The 15,942-nt window shown below is 46.1% G+C and overlaps 1 protein-coding gene across 5 annotated transcripts in view; it reads right to left on the reverse strand.

Moving 5' to 3' along the window:
• Nucleotides 1,201–15,942, reverse strand: part of GALNT17 (polypeptide N-acetylgalactosaminyltransferase 17) — a 190,118-nt gene continuing 175,376 nt past the window's right edge. For 4 of the 5 annotated variants that reach the window (XM_021415775.1, XM_021415778.1, XM_021415779.1 and 1 more), the window contains 4 exons: nt 13,938–14,075; nt 12,662–12,757; nt 4,344–4,511; nt 1,201–4,084 (listed from right to left, as the gene is read on the reverse strand). In XM_021415775.1, coding sequence (XP_021271450.1) covers nt 3,956–4,084; nt 4,344–4,511; nt 12,662–12,757; nt 13,938–14,075 — 531 coding nt within the window. In that variant the 3' untranslated portion in view covers nt 1,201–3,955. Of the gene's footprint in view, nt 4,085–4,343; nt 4,512–7,494; nt 10,180–12,661; nt 12,758–13,937; nt 14,076–15,942 lie in introns of those variants that run through there. The other variant, XM_021415777.1, reaches the window with a different exon arrangement.

Consider the following 15,942-nt stretch of genomic DNA (forward strand, 5'->3'; position numbering starts at 1 on the left):
GCCCATTTCACCCTGCACAGCAGAGCGCTTCACTCCGTATCCATCAGCAGTGCATGACTGCCCCAGCAGCTCACTGCTCAAGCAGAGAGGTTTTGCTATTGGGACTCCACAAGTTAAACTTTTGAAATGACAGCAGTTTAACAGCAGTTGAGGGCTTAGAGGGAACTTTCTGCAAGTTCAGCTCTGCCCAGGGCAGCACAAAGGTTCTGCTAAGAACAAGAGTTGTCTGTTGACTTACATCTGCCGGAAAGCACATGGGATGATCTTACAGCTCTCTAACCTGGATCTTTTCCCATAGGGAATCTTGAGCATGCCAAATGCATGCAAGAAGAATATGGATTTTCTACCACTGTGGCATCCTTCAGGAGAGCAGTGGATGTAGACTGGATGCTCTGTGCTGGAGCTGTATTGACCATGCTCTGCAGAAACAAACTCAGGGCCGGAGGCCACACTCACCTGGACTATTTCTAGCAGCCAGCCATGTCCTGAGCTCATAAAAACAGCAACAGTGCCCTTGCTGTAGGGTGCACACACAGACATAGCTCCTACCATCTAGGTATGTATCTACTCACACCTTGCTGTCCTCATAGGGCCGTCACATCACCAGCCAACCTGAGTTTTAGGACAATGTGGATGCAAGAAAATGGGTCTAAGCCGTACCTCAAGCTTCAGGTTACTTTGAGAAGCATCCACCCTGGGTACATTTGCAAGCGATGCTGTTTTACCATGTAACGTCTCTTTTTAACTTCTTGAATGTAATTGCATTATCTTGGTGAGTGGCAGCCAGCATGGGTGGATGAAACGGGAGGTTAATCTACACCGGCCATCTCTCTTGATTCCTCCTTCATTTCCATTTCTTTTTAAAATGGAAGTTCCATTAAAACAGCAGCACTTTTCTATTAACTGAGTAACAGAGAAGAATGACTGCCTCTGTATCTCATCAACGGTGAATCTTTTTAAAATCACTCAAGAGGCAAGGCTCAAATCATATATTTAATAAGAACCACTTTGATATCACTTTTTAAAGCAATTAACATTATTATTAGAGATAAGCGCAAGATGCAACATTTAGATCCAGATTCCTAAGACAGATTTCTAAGGTTTAGGAGGGTGCAGACCTCAGGTCGTCGCCTCAGCGATCAGCTCCGCATGTCACAAACCAACACGAGAACAGAACTGCACTTACACGGACACAGCAGATAAAATTCTCCATTTTAATCCCGAGTTTGCCGCTTTTCAGTCATTTTCAAGCACTCTACATACAGCAGTGAGAACAGGGAAACCATCTTGTTTCTTCCCCACCCGAGGGTCCTGGAGTAAAGCATTCATTTCCGTGTCTCCTTCCTTTGGGATCTTCAGGCGTTTGCTTTCTCCACGCTGCACAAAGGAAACGCACCTCGGGCTTTTTTTTGAAGAATCAGAGCCCGTCACCAATGGGATCCAGATGTTTCGTGCCACCTGAGCAAGCTGACAAGCACATGGACGTCACCACGTACCCCCGTGCCACCGTCCCAGAGCGACTTCAGCCAATGGTCCCATGGTTAAGCAGAGCAATCCCGGCCTGCTGGCGAAGCGTGTCCTGCAAATTACGGCAGCCACGGCGCAGCCACGCGCTCCTCAGTGCTGACGGTGACGGGGACAGAAGCCTCCAGCAGCAGATGGAAGGCTGGCGGCGGTGACACCTTCCACCACCACAATTAAATCTGACAAAGCCCATCTGCCGGCGCCCTGAGCACTGGCAGGACTAGAGCGGAGCTGAGGACCGTGAATGATAGCGCAGCAAGATCCAAAGGATTCCTTTTTCCCCCGCCCCTCCGAAACATGCAGGCTTTTCCCAATGCTAAACAATAAGTGGCTTCCATTGATGACTGACAGCAACTGACTGCTCAATTAAAAGGGAATTTTACATTTTGGCCACTAGCTGTGAAGTCTCAAATCACCCAGAATTTCCTGGAGTCCTCTTCATTGGCAAATGGCCTCTCTTAGAAGGCAGCAACAAATGCAGGGGAAACGTCTCATGCATCTAAAGACATTGCAATTGTGTCTGTTTCATAAGTGCTAAAATTTATTACACGAGAGATGATGCAACAGCGAGTAAGAGCAAAATTCTACACTGAGTCCCTACTTTGCAATTCAGGACAAGAGGTTTTACTGCATTATGGAAGGCAAAGGAGAAAACCCAGAGACAACTCCAATGAGTCTTGTCACGTGTAAGTGAACAATCAGATGTGATGCTGTAGAAGGAACAATGAAATATACCTGTTTCTGTTCAATAAATTACTAAAACATCAGTCATAAACCTGCTGCATGGCATTGAAAATTAAACTCATTAAACACCCAGGTAGCATTATCCCGATGCAAATGGAAGACAGGCATGAGTGCTCTGCAGCAAACAACTCTGTGCACATCCCATCTTTGGGAAACATATTTACACATACATCTCATATATTAATATATTTTAGTGCACCCTAGCCAGAGGGCAACCAGAAAGAGTATTATTCTGTGAGAAGGACAGGAGATGGGCTGGCTTCCCCTTTCAATTGAGCAAAGCCTGCAGCCACCCATTAGGCCCACATCCACGTGAAACGAATTTTCAAGACATTTCCCTTTTCCAATTAGCCAGACACCAGGACCCCAAACCAATGGTCTCTCACAGTGGCTGGATAGATTTGGTTCCCAGGATTACTGTGGGTCAGAAAAACCAAGTGAGATCGTCCCACCGTGTTAACAAGCCTCAAGTGACTTCAAGATGAAGAATTTCAGACAAGCTGCCATTTATTGGTCTCTTGCCCTCCCTCTCCCTTCCTTACATCAGCATCACTGTAGAAACACGCTGAGCAGGCAGGAAAGATGTGTTGGAGCCTCAAGAAGAAAATCACACCACCACAGAGGTAAAGAGACCACCATTATTCATGTCCTCATTAAGAGGCAAGGATGCCTTAAAAACAAACCCTATAGCCTCCATGGGAGGGAAGCCTGAGTGGGACCTTCTCTCACATGACCTGCCCTCAGCTTCTTGCGCACATCAGCAAATCCATCCTGAAAACAGCAATAAAAGGGGTAACAGGCAGTCCCCAAGGGGCCAGTGTCAGGCTGGCAGCCTGCTGTGCAATGCTTGGGCTGCCAAGAGCTACTTCTAACTAGGCATGCATCCAAAAGACCACAACATGGGCAGGCAACCAACCGTGGGGAAAGCATCTGAGGTCTTTCCACTTGGGGTCTCCACAAACAGAGAGGCCGGTGCTGCACGGGGCTGGTTCAGCCAGTAGCAACAAGTGGGCGATGGGGAGCGGACAGCGGGAGCTCAGGATTCTTATTCAACTGGATTTCATGTAATGACACCTGTGATGGGGGATTGGAGAGATCTTCAGGATCTATCAGGGTGTCTTGGAGAGCTCCGCTTCTCCCAGGCTTAAGAAAGGGGCTGCTGGATGCAGGAGCAAGAAAGGGAAAAGAGAGAATGCACCTAGCGAGACACCACGTCATTCAAACACAGCTTGTTTGCGGCCTGGCGACCTTTTCCTCTCACAAGCACACATGCGTGCACGCTTGCAATGCAGATATATGCAGGGTCTCTTGACTTCAATCACGGTACAAACCTGGCTGGGTCTTGGGAGAGCTTGGAGCCATCTGGGAAAACAACATTTCCCTGCCAGTGAAATGCTCACAAGGATGCATGAGCTTATTACACTTATTCCTGCAGAAATAAGTGGTACCTTTTAGTGTGCTTGCTAGAAGAAAATAGGAGTTCTGACCCAATTTCACACAGTTGAAATCACCCGTGGGAGACTAATATACGATAAAAATAAAGACACAAATGCCCATTTCCCCCATGTCCTCTCCTAATAACATGAATAAAGCTCTGTTTTGATATTTTGTCCTTTCCAAAGGAGTCCAGATGGATCAGTCCAAGTCAGCCACCTTTCAGGTGAAACTCCTCTCCCTTCTCCATTCTTTACTTGATGAAATTTTTAATTGTCCACCTCTGTCCAGTGCAGCTGCGAAGGATCAGATCGATGCCGGCCATTCCCCTGTTCTCCACCTCCAAGCAGCGCCCTGTTCCCTTGTTCAGGATGGCACCGTTCTAAAATTAAAGACATGGAGAAAACATCAAAAAGAGTTCAAGACACAGGGATGCTTGTGAAGCAAGTCAGGACCATGCACTGCGGGAGAGGCTGTGTCCCTGTGCATGGCTGGAAAGTGCACAGTACTTAGTGGACCGATAATGAAATTCAAGCAACAAAGTCATTTCCAAAATAATCAGTTGAGCGGAGCAACCTTTGTCACTACCAGTCCAAGGTTTGGGATAGAGGAGAGGCAGTGATGGCAGACCAGTAACACACCTGGATGAAATTCCAGCGCTTATGAAGGCTGCTCTTGACCTTGTCGCAGTCGAGGAGCTGGGGGAAGCGGCTCTTCACGTTGTCCACCAGGCAGCGGGTGTCGGGCAGGAGCGTCGTGGTCCCAAGGGCACCAAGGTGAAGGAACCCCTCCTTGGTGTAGCGTGCAAGCTGGGACAGGGAAGGAGGGGAAAAAGACCATCAGTATCCTGGAAGTATCACTTAAATGCCACAGAGAAGAGGACAACCACGTCAGAGCCCAAGGGAAAATCTGTGAGGATGATGAACAGAGAAAGCAGAACTGGTGAGGTTAAAAGAACAACCCTTTCTCCAGCCTTTCTCTCTGGTTGTTAAGTTTATTTTGCAGATGCAGGTGAGGAGTCAGGGCGGGAAGAGGGGATTGGGAAAGGGAGGGGACGGGAGGGGAGGGGAGGGAGAGGATTCTGAGCCTTAAAGCCATCACAGGGCAGCCTGCTCCTGGCCTTGGATCTTGGCTGGAACCAGCTGGCTTGGAAGCCATGCTGGCCTAGCATGGCTACTCATGTGCTTGCCAAGCCAGTCTTGCTTTTGCCAGTGAGCAATGCACCTGGCACAGCCCTCCAGCAACCTCAACATCAGCCAAAGGACACCATATCACTGGCTCTGTTACCCAGGGATGCAAACCCAAATGTTCCCCGTGGCTCAGCACTGCAGCAAAGGCTCAGAACCATACCTGACCGCTGCAATAGCACCAGCACATGAGTGCCATTCAGCCCTGGGTGCTGCAGTGGATGCTACAAGAGCCAGGCTGGGGGGGCCTGGGGTGCGGGAAGCAGCTGGCACCGTGATGGCACCGCACACAAAGGGCTCCTGCATCTGCAGTGTTTAAGAGACCCCACTACAATGTTTCCCCAAACATATTTAAATTCAGGAGTGAAAAGGAGATGAATGACAGCAGCCTGTCTTTCACAGTTCAGGGGAAAGATATACACAGCTGCTTATTTAAATTATGAATCAATCTATTATCTAGCAGACAAATGAGGAGTATTCAGCACGTTAATTAACTGAGCGTATCTGTGACCCAGATGTTTAAAAAGAGACTGTAAATCACACTGGGAGTATGGGTTATCTCTGTTAGAATAATTAAACACCGAAAATCAAGTTAAAACAATGTAAAAGGGTCTGACTCGAGCTAGCAACAGCAGATACAGTGCTTCAATCTCATCTTCCTTCCCTCCATTTCCCTCTTTTATAGGGAGGGGGGGAGAAGACCCTCCTGCTGGCCCCACAATGCCTCTCTTCCTTGGGATGCTGCTTGGTGCGTTTTGCTCCCAGCTGCAGGAGGATTTGCACTTACAGCTCCCAGCAAGGGAGCTGCCCCGCACACAAGGCAGGAAAACCTGGGAAGGAACCTGAGCACCAGGTAAGGCTCAGATTCACGATTTGTTTTTAGCAGTTTGATTTTTGATGCTTCAAAAGAGCTGGTGTTCTCAGATTGACAATGCTGTTAGCCACGCAATTCATTTGAATTAGCATTTGAGCATGAGCCCAGAGGATGAGGCCACTTGCCTTGACAGAAAAGTCATCTAGAGGTCCCAAATAGGCAGTGCAAGTTACCCTCCTCCTCTGGTTCCTGACATGTTTCCTACCATGCCCATGATTAGTGTGCTTCCTTTTCTTATGCTGTTTGGCAGTTTGTCTTCAGTAAGTTGGCCCCATACCCATGAGGCAACACAATTTCTGCTCGTCCACGTTATCGCCTAATGTGGTGGGAAAAGTAAGTAGAGCAAAAATCAAATCTTTCCCGAGGAAGGGAAAGGGGCGGGGGCTGCAGAGAGGCTAAACGAGCTGAAAAACAAACACGAGTATTATGAAAAATGCATCAACTGCGTCTATTAGATGTGTCATCTACTATGTATAATAGCCAGATAAATAAAGCCCCGAACATGTGTCTGGATCTGGAGGCATCTGAGATGGCCCCATGGGCTGCTCTGGGGAAGCTAACCAGCTCTTTTTATCTGGGTTTGCCTGAAAAGAGATGAGAAGTGTCACATCTGAAAGAGCGGCTCCAGACAGCTCATCACTCGCAGAAGACTTGGGCCTTATTTAGAAGATGCTTCATAATACCAATAAATCACACGTGCCATTGCCACTAAAACCTTCTGAGCAGTTGCAGCAATTCACCATCTCACCAACTAAGCAGTCGAAGCCAAGCTGCCCACTGAATGTGGCTGGCTCAGCCCAAGGCAATCAGTGAGTTTGTTCTTCATCTGTATGTGAAAGCTGAATGAACCAGGGCTGATGTTTGGTGCCTGATCAACGCTGGAGGTGCACCCAGCATGCAGGTACCCCCAGAGTAACACCGTGCTTTGTGTCCAGCCTGGGGCCTCCAGCACAAGAAGGATGCAGAGCTGTTGGAGCGGATCCAGAGGAGGCCACAAAGATGATCAGAGGGCTGGAGCACCTCTTGTATGATGCAAGGTTGAGGGAGATTGGATTGCTTAGCTTGGGAAAGAGAAAGCTCCAGGGAGACCTCATTGTGACCTTCCAGTACTTGAAAGCAGCTTGCAGGCAGGAGGGGAATCGACTTTTTATGTAGGTAGACAGTGACAGGACAAGGGGAAATAGATTTAAGCTGAAATAGGAGAAGTTTAGGTTAGATGTTAAGAAGAAATTCTTCCCTCAGGGGGGTGATGAGGCACTGGAACAGGTTGCCCAGAGAAGCTGTGGATGCCCCATCCCTGGAGGCATTCAAGGCCAGGCTCGATGGGTTCCTGGGCAGTCTGGTCTAGTGGTTGGCAACCCTGCCCATGCAGTGGGGTTGGAACTAGATTATTTTGAGGTCTCTTCCCACTCAAGCCATTCTGTGATTCTATGATTTCTCCTGGCTCTGAGAAGGCTTTTCCACCAAACGCTTTCCTGCTGCACAACATCGTTTTTCCTCCTCTCAAATGCCTTGCAAGGATCAGGAAAACCAACTTTTTACATGGGCAGACAGTGACAGGACAAAGGGGAATGGTTTTAAACTAGAAGAGGGGAGATTTAGGTTAGATGTTAAGGGGGAATTCTTTACTTAGAGGGTGGTGAGGCTCTGGCACTGCTGCCCAGAGCTGTGGGTGCCCCATCCCTGGAGGTGCCCCAGCCCATGGATGGGCTCTGGGCAGTCTGAGCTGGTGGGTGGCACACAGCCCAGGGCAGGGGCTGGACCTGGATAGTCTGTAAAGTCCCTTCCAACCTTTCAGTTTCATGGTTCTATAATTCTATGACTTGTCAAGCAGGGCATCTGAAGAAATTGCTGTCTCAGACAGGACAGCAGACAAACCAGACAGACCAAGGGGACAGTACAGAGAAAAACAGCCTGAAAACACTAATGAGGTAGCTATTGAGAAGTGGTTTATCTTGATGAAGTCTTCCACAGCTTAATCAGTGTAAGCAGCCCTTGGCCACATCTCCAGAGAGAAAAACGGATTCATACCTACAGCATTTTCCAAACACATTTCCAAGTTTAGGCTACAAAAAGACAGCTTTGGATCTCCAATTGAATCACTGGGTCCTAAAAATAAGGGATGAAAAGCTGTGGGATCTCCAAATGAATCTTTATGCCATCAAAACAGAGGTTGGGACTGAAAAAAGGATGCTTTGGATGAGTCTCGGGGTCCTAAAATTGGTGCCGCACACATGCCCCGTGCACTGCAAAGCAGTACCAACAATACATCTTCTTTGATTATTTTTTCTGGCTGGCTGCATCTCAGGGATGGGAGAAAGTTAATTAGACGTCTTAGCACCTGGGAAATAAAAGCCTTGATGACCTTCATTGACTCTATTGGAAAATAATTTAGGGTTGTTTAGCTTCCTTTCTGCAGTGAGCAGATCATCAATTAGCAACTGTTAAGTAAAGAGTACAGTATTTTCTCCTTAACCCAATTTCATCTGATGTGCTGTTTTGTCATCCCTGACATCGCGGTGTCCCAGATGATCTCAGTATTGATGGCTTTGTCCCCAGGTTCTGATGATTAAATGGGCAAAACATATTTTATCCTATAATTAAATGAAATGCTCTGCTGGGTGAACATTATCTTAAGTTTTATAGCATTATAGTGCTTTCTATCACATTAATATATCACCATCGTTCTGTCACTCCAATGAGGTATTACTGTATTATTAGTGTGATACATCATTACAGCAAGGCTTTTTCATGATGTATTGCTTACATGATGAAGCCATCAGGAAAAAAAGTCTAAAAGAGCACATTCAGTATAATTACAGGATAAAAGGATACTTCGTCATGAAATCTGATAATTATTTGACCTGGAAGTGAATAAAAGCAGAGAGAATGGGAAAGTAAAGGGAAACAAAAACAAAAAACAACAACAATCTCCCAATTATAGATTCTACAACAAAGGTGCTGTGAGAAAAAGCCAAGATCCTATCCATTTGGCACTGTGTATGGCATCCACTGCACCTAACCACGTCAATATACATGCTACACAGAATTACAGAATCATTCAGGTTGGAAAAGACCACTAAGATCCCCAAGTGCAACCCCAACCCATCCCACCATGCCCATGACCACGTCCCTCAGTACCACATCCCCATGGTTCTGAACACCTCCAGGGACGGTGACCCCACCACTCCCTGTGCTGATGCATTACCAGTTTTCCTGGGAATAAATTTCTCCTAATATCCAACCTGAACCTCCTCCGGCGCTGTCCTTGTGTTGTTAAAATGCCAGCTGAGAGCATACACGTTACTAGCTGAGGCAATGAATCTACTCCTGAACTGGGAAATGGATTTCAGTGTGGCTATGATGGGCCACAGCACCAAGGAGAGAAGCGGGCATTGCAAGCCACTATGTGAACACAGGCACCGCTCTGCGTGCTGAGCAACCCAACAGGAACTGCAAGTCCTTGTGTTAAGATATACATCCAGCAAGTGAGCTATTTGAACGAAGTGTTTACATCACTTCTAATTATATTTCCGGTAATAAATTACAACATGCAGCCCATTAATTAAACTGTAGTAGAGGAAGTCCTATTTCTTTTGTGCTGCGCCTGTGTTTTTGCAAAAGGCTGATTTCAAAGCTTCTGCACTCCCTGATAGCTACTTTTCAAGGAGTTAAAGCTAATTGCACATATGGCGAAACAAAAGAATTGCCAAGAACTGGCTCTCAGCTGGAGAGGGAAGAGGTGATGGGAGACAGAAAACCAGGAAGAAAAACCTGTGCCGACCTTGTGCAATAGGCAGTGTTTTATTTCAGAATATCAGGCTGGAAAAAGAAAATACTGTTATGTTTAATCACAAAAGAAGCCGTGGAAAAAATAAGCAACCTGCTTTTAGTCGTTTGTCTTAGAGCCCAGGCTTAGCAAGCACTGTCAGACTAATTCAGTTTCTCCTATTATAATGCACTTAGAGGTTTAAGTTTCCATCCAGGAAGTTCAATAGGCAGTTTGTGCCATTTAAGAAAAAGAAACTGTGCATTTATGCAACAGCTAGGTTATATTTAGCAGTGGCCACGGTTGACTGATCACTGTTTAAAGATAAGGATAAACCGAAGTGAGGTTTGTCTCTACCCCAGAGGACTCCCGTGGCCTCAGCTCAGGTGGCTCCTGAAGTTTGCAGTTCAGGTTCAGATGAGCTTTGCAATTACTTAGTCCCAGTGAACCTGGAAAGCCGACAGTGACTGTACTGTGAAAATGGACTCTTTACACATTCCAGTCTCCTTCTTGAGCTATCCCAGATACCTCGATCCCCAGACAGTCACTAAGGCTGCCACTGCTGCCGTGTCCTGCAGCTCCAAGTCCCCACTCAGCTCCATCTCAGTCTTCAGCTCACCCTCCTGCCTATCCTAGCAGAAGTCATTCTGCAGGGGAAGAATTAAAAGAGATCAAAATCAAACTTTGTCCTGGGAAACTACCAGGAATGAGATGGCATGCTCCCAGCCCTTGGGAACAGCTATCAGATTTCACTATGAACTCTAATTTGAATTTCCCACCTGAAAAGCAGCAATGGCAGTAACTCCATAAAGTCCTCCTCCCACGTATGGGCTGCGCAAGCACTGTGAAGGAGCTAGACCTGTCTGCAATGTCCAGTGAATAAAAGAAAGTTCTGTTTTCAAGTTCTGTACAAAAACCAACTTGAAGCCAGCAGAATGGTCACAGCACCTTCTGTGTCAACTGGAAAACTCTGATGGTTTTATTGGAAATCCACTCAGTAAGTCACCCCAAGCACAATGGGAAAGCCTACTTTACAGTGGGGAGCTGCCTTCCCCTCCCAGCTCTCCTTTCTGATTCATGGGAGAAAATTCCATAGGCAGTGTTTTATTATGCAAATACCTGCAGGCATTTAATGGGGGTGGTCTTGATTACATAATATTGAACGTCTTAATGAATGCAAATGCAGTACTGAGCTTTCATTTGCAACGTGATGAAGAAAACTGAAATTTCCCTCTCCCAGCCCACATGGAGACCACAGTGATCTGGAGCAGAGCTGCTGGGCAGGCTTACAGAGCTCTTGGGAGCAGTTCTACCACTGGTGTTGAGCATTTCTATGTAATATAGATGTACTTCTGGGACAAGCTGAAGGTGCTGTCACTTCATGGCATAGCATATCTATCAAACAGCTTACCACGATCCAGGTAATGAAAAGGTAGGCTGTCCTGTAAATACATACAAATCTCTGCCTATGCACTAAATATAGCCAGCTCAGCATCCTAGCACAACTGGATGGGTTTGTCTCCCCTAACCTCACCCAAACCAGCAGTGAGCGTCAGACTCGTCCTCTTGGAAATGAAGAGTAGTTAGCTGGACTTATCCCACCACGCCAGGTGTCATGGGGCTGCTCCTGTGGCACATCTCATGTTCTTCTGAGAGAACATGGATAATGGCTTCAGACCAGACACTTAGCCATCAGACAGCTTTGAAGGTACAGTTTTGCCCAAGTTTCTAAGTAGATCAGTGGATGAAATTCCTTCAGTAAAAAGGAGATGGCAGCAGGGAAATGTTTCTGAGTTTGGTGGTGGCCACAGCCTTTCCAAAGGAGAAAGAGCAATGGAAGAAACAGCCATGTCACAGAGGAGTGTGTCCCATTTCAGAGCCTGTTGCCTGCAAACCCTGCACTGTGGCTACATTTCCAATATAGATAGCCACAGCATTTACATGGAAAATGGATACAAAAGCAGGAGGCTCAAGTGAGATATACAGCATACCCTGGTGATGACCAACCAGGGTCTCACTGCATAGAGCTGAAGTGCCAGTAGAATAATTGCTGCTAAACTGTGGCTTCAGGGAGGCCAGGCGTGATTTTGGCAATGAAGGAAAACCTAAAAAACACATCATAAATAAAAAACCACCACCACAACATGCATTGTAAGACAGTAACTCCGCTTCCAGAGTTACTTCCAACTTGTTATATTTTCTCCTTCGAGACTGGATGGGAGAGGGGCACCATGCCAAGGCACTTGCATGCCGAGATGACAGCTACTGGGCACACAGAAAGAACAACGTGAAGGAAATCACACAATCTAGACAAAATGCTGAAGTGAGGATATGGCCATCGATAAGAGGAAAAACAGATGGGAAAAATTAAGTTAACCCAGAGCCTGCAGATCCTGGGAGTCCAGCTCAGAGTCTGCTGTCAGCTTTACAGACACCAGCAGCAACAGAGTGAGCATTGCCCCTGCTTTGTTCCAACCCTACAGCTACTGAGCCACCAGCATTCCTGTGCTGTTTTCTTAACCAAACACTATGAGAGGTAAAACTACATAAAAGGCCAAATAAATTCGTCACCACTAACTCTGAGTATTTGACACATCCACTGACCTCCAGAAGACCATGATGAGCTAGAAATTAGGATAAGAAGCTTCTGGTTTGCTCCTAAGATTTTGGAGAGGCAAGAGGAGTGCTAGAAAACTAATGCTACGCTAAAGCCCAGCCCAGCTGAAAAGGCTAATTATCATCCCATCAAAAAGCACTGTTTGTTTTCTTATCCCAGTTGGTCTGTTTCTACTGTCAGGTAAGAGAGAAAGAAAAAGTCTCAAAATGCTCTTCTTGCATGTTCTCTGCTCTGCTCATTGGCCATTTGCTTTCAGAATTATTTACCCTTGTCTGGAAGATGTTTTCAAATTACACTTTTACTCGCAGCTCTGCCACAATTATGGTAATCCAGAAAATAGCTCTAAGAGTAGCTGGGAAAACACATCTTTTTATATGAGTTCTCTTTTTTTTTTTTTTAAACAAAAAGTCAGGCCTTATACATCTGAGAGTGAAGCCAGCAGACATGCTGCATGTCCAGACTCCATCCTCCATCCCTCCAGCCTCTGCTCCCAGCACACGTGGGCTCCTCACCTGTGGTCCCCAGCCATGGCACGGGTACAATATTGCTGTGTGGTTCTCCTGTGGGCCCTGGTCAAGGCAGACATCTTTCGCCTTGTTGTTTCGAAGCTGTAAGAAATAAAGACGGCATGGTTAAGTGGCCCTGCCTCTTCGGATATGAGCTGGGAACTGGTACGCAGCCATGTCTCTGGCCATGGAAAGAATATGGGGTATTATATATCAATGGGCATAATCAGGCAGAGGAAAGTTTACTGTGCCATATGTTTTCTTTAAACACAGGCCTAATGATGACTATTTTTATATAATAATCACCAGTCAAAGGAGCCAGCTTCCTTGAACAGTGTTTTTATTTGGTCATGTGTGGTAGTAGCAAACGTATTTTTAGACTGCTTTCAGCTCATTGCCAAGAGGCTGAAATCAGTGCAGAATCAGTCCTATTTCATCAGAATCCCAGAGTGTTCAACAAAGCAGAAAAAGATGTCCAGCTAGCACAAGGAAACCTTTTGAACTGTCACAGGGAGCATGAGATGCAGAGCTGCTGGCTAAGTGTTTAAAGACACCCGCTGGAGGGAGCATGAGAGTGCGGGACTCATGCTACAAACCAGGTCTGTGAAGGCAGAGATGTCCTCCCTCCAATTTCATCATATAGGTCAACTGAAACGAAGTAACACCTTTAAAATACTGCTTGTTTGGGGGCAGGTGCCTCGAACTATCAAATAAATCCAGTAAGGAAGCTTTCTTAAAATTGATGCCCATTTGGAGTGCTCAAGATGTGTTTTGAGAAGCCTTCTTGAACTGCCACTGTTCTGTGAGACTCACTGCAACAGAATATTGCTAGTTGCCTGTTTTTATATTCCTGGTACTGTCTCAAAGCCAAGAGAGATTGAATTAAGTCTCCTTGCTTTATCTCAGCCTTAAGCTGTTGTGACAATGTATTATACCCTACAGAGACCGTGTAAGAAATTAGGCTGAGGTTAAGTCAAAGGGTTTTATAAAATGACTATATGTTTGCTGCATAATCCATGCACTCGATAGGCAATACACACAGTTTTGTATCAACTCAGTAAATAACTTATTAAAACATTTTACCGTATACAGTCTCCAAGATTAGAAATAGATCCCAGCATAGGTTTTCACAAGTAACTGTGACCAGATTTATAAACATTTATATAACTATGGGGAAACAGTAAGGTCTGATTCACATTCAACTCCTTTGAGGCTACTTCTCATCAGAGCCTCAACTGTAAATATTTCCTGTCTCATCTGAGGATCTATCAGCCTTAATTACCTCGCCATACGCAACGGTGTTGTTGTATCTTCTCATTTCTGGATAAACGTGGTCCAGATACCACTGGAAATTTTTACACTTCAAGCTCTTCCTTAAGGCTTTTCTCTCAGAGACATCCCCGATGTCAATACCTGGATTCTGAAAAATAGGAGACACAGCACATCACTGAATGGTTCTTTAAAAAGAGGAAAGAAGTGCATTTCACCACTGTTTGCTATTCTTTCCAATCCACTTGGAAACTGCCAAAGGTTGAGTAACTTCACACAGAAGCTGTGCCAGGAAATTTTGGCAGGTGTGTCCAAGGCTGAAATCACCATCAGAGAAGCCTAACTTTGGACAGAGGCTGCACAGCCACAGCAGGAAGGAGACACTCACTTCTCCAACAGGGTATGAAGGCATTCTCACATTGGCCACCAGACTGATGGTAGACACACTCTGGTCCTGGGAGGAAATACGAGAAGTGCAACGTGGTGGAGACAAAACTGCCCATTAATCCCCTCTGATTTTGTATCAGTCTGAATATGATGGAGTTTATCAAAAGGCACAACACCAAGCTATTTTCAGGAGATCTCACCTACCGCTTAGGTACTGACATAGTGGATTTCCAGAAGAGCTTAACAGCAAGTGTACATCAGGGTTTAAAAGATGGCTGCATGCTCAATCCTGGGAAAGCAAAGCCCTGCCTGCAGCAAGCACCAAAACCCTTTCCCTTACATGATCTTTGTGGTCCCTTCCAACCCAGACCATTCTATAATTCTATAGGAGACTCTTCAAAGAGGTACCTCAGAGGACATCATGGTTAGAAAGGTATGAAATAAAAAAATGTATTTTTTTAAAAAAGGGAAAGATAATAAAGGTTTAAGATTCAAATAGAAGAGAAGCAGATAGCTAAGAACAAAGGACAAAAGCCACAGGAAAACAGAGGCTAAACGTCAAAAAAAACCAACCCTTTTTTGACAATTTGGACAAATACACAGTGAAAGAGTCTCCCTGGAGACATGGAAGAACCCCACTGCTCACGCTGATTTAAAAGCACACATTGCTGCAGCATCTGTCCCAGGGGGAATAAACTCACAGCAGCTGAAGAGAGCAGCCCCTCTTTAACCTTTTATTTCATTATAGAATTTGGGGAACTAATGCAGCAACCAGGTGAAGGAAATCAAAGGCACAAAGCAGCCACTTCTCCTTCCTACAAGTGTCTGGGTTTCTACTCTATTTTAGCTCCTGCTCTTTTCTCTTCCAGTGATCATTAACTACAGCTGGGAAAGCAATTTTCCATTACAATGCTTGTAATGATCTTCTAATGAATTATTCACTCTGCTTTAGAGAAGACACCATTTTAATCTGTGACTGGTAGCTCACAGGTGAAATAAAGATGATTCAGTGTAGACAGGTAGGACAGGCTGAGATCTGAATGGGGGAGACTGGAATATTCAGTGCCTGGTGCTGCATCAGGGGATGGGGTTAGGTGGGGTTAGGAAAAGGTTCTGCACCAGAGGGCAGTAGGCATGGAACAGCTCCCCAGGGCAGTGGGCACAGCCCTGAGCTGCCTGAGCTCGGGGAGCATTTGGACAGCACTCTCAGGCATAGGGTTTGGGTTTTGGGGGGGTCCTACGTGGATCCAGGAACTGGACCTGATGGCTCCCTTCCAATTTGGGATACGCTGTGACCCATTGTCATGATGCAGAGATGCATGGGACCTGAGGCCTCCTGCCATGCACTGGGAAAACAGCATCACCTTCCCTCCCCACTCATCTATTTCCCAGCAAAAAAAAAACAACCCAGGGCTCCCCACCACCCCCAGAAGGGCAGACCAGCAGCATGAGCAGTTACCAACCCTTCCCAGGTACCTGTTGTTCTCTAATGCAGTACAAAGTTGCGACTACTGGGGCTCTAAATGCCAGGAATTCTCCCCAGATGTAACCTTTCCTCTAGCAGCAGCAGCTCCTGCTAAAGCCTTTCAAAACGCCCTGAAGCACCATGCTGCCAGAAGGCATGCTGCTGC

Source organism: Numida meleagris, chromosome 18, assembly GCF_002078875.1.
Source record: "Numida meleagris isolate 19003 breed g44 Domestic line chromosome 18, NumMel1.0, whole genome shotgun sequence".
Classification (NCBI taxonomy): Eukaryota; Metazoa; Chordata; class Aves; order Galliformes; family Numididae; genus Numida; species Numida meleagris.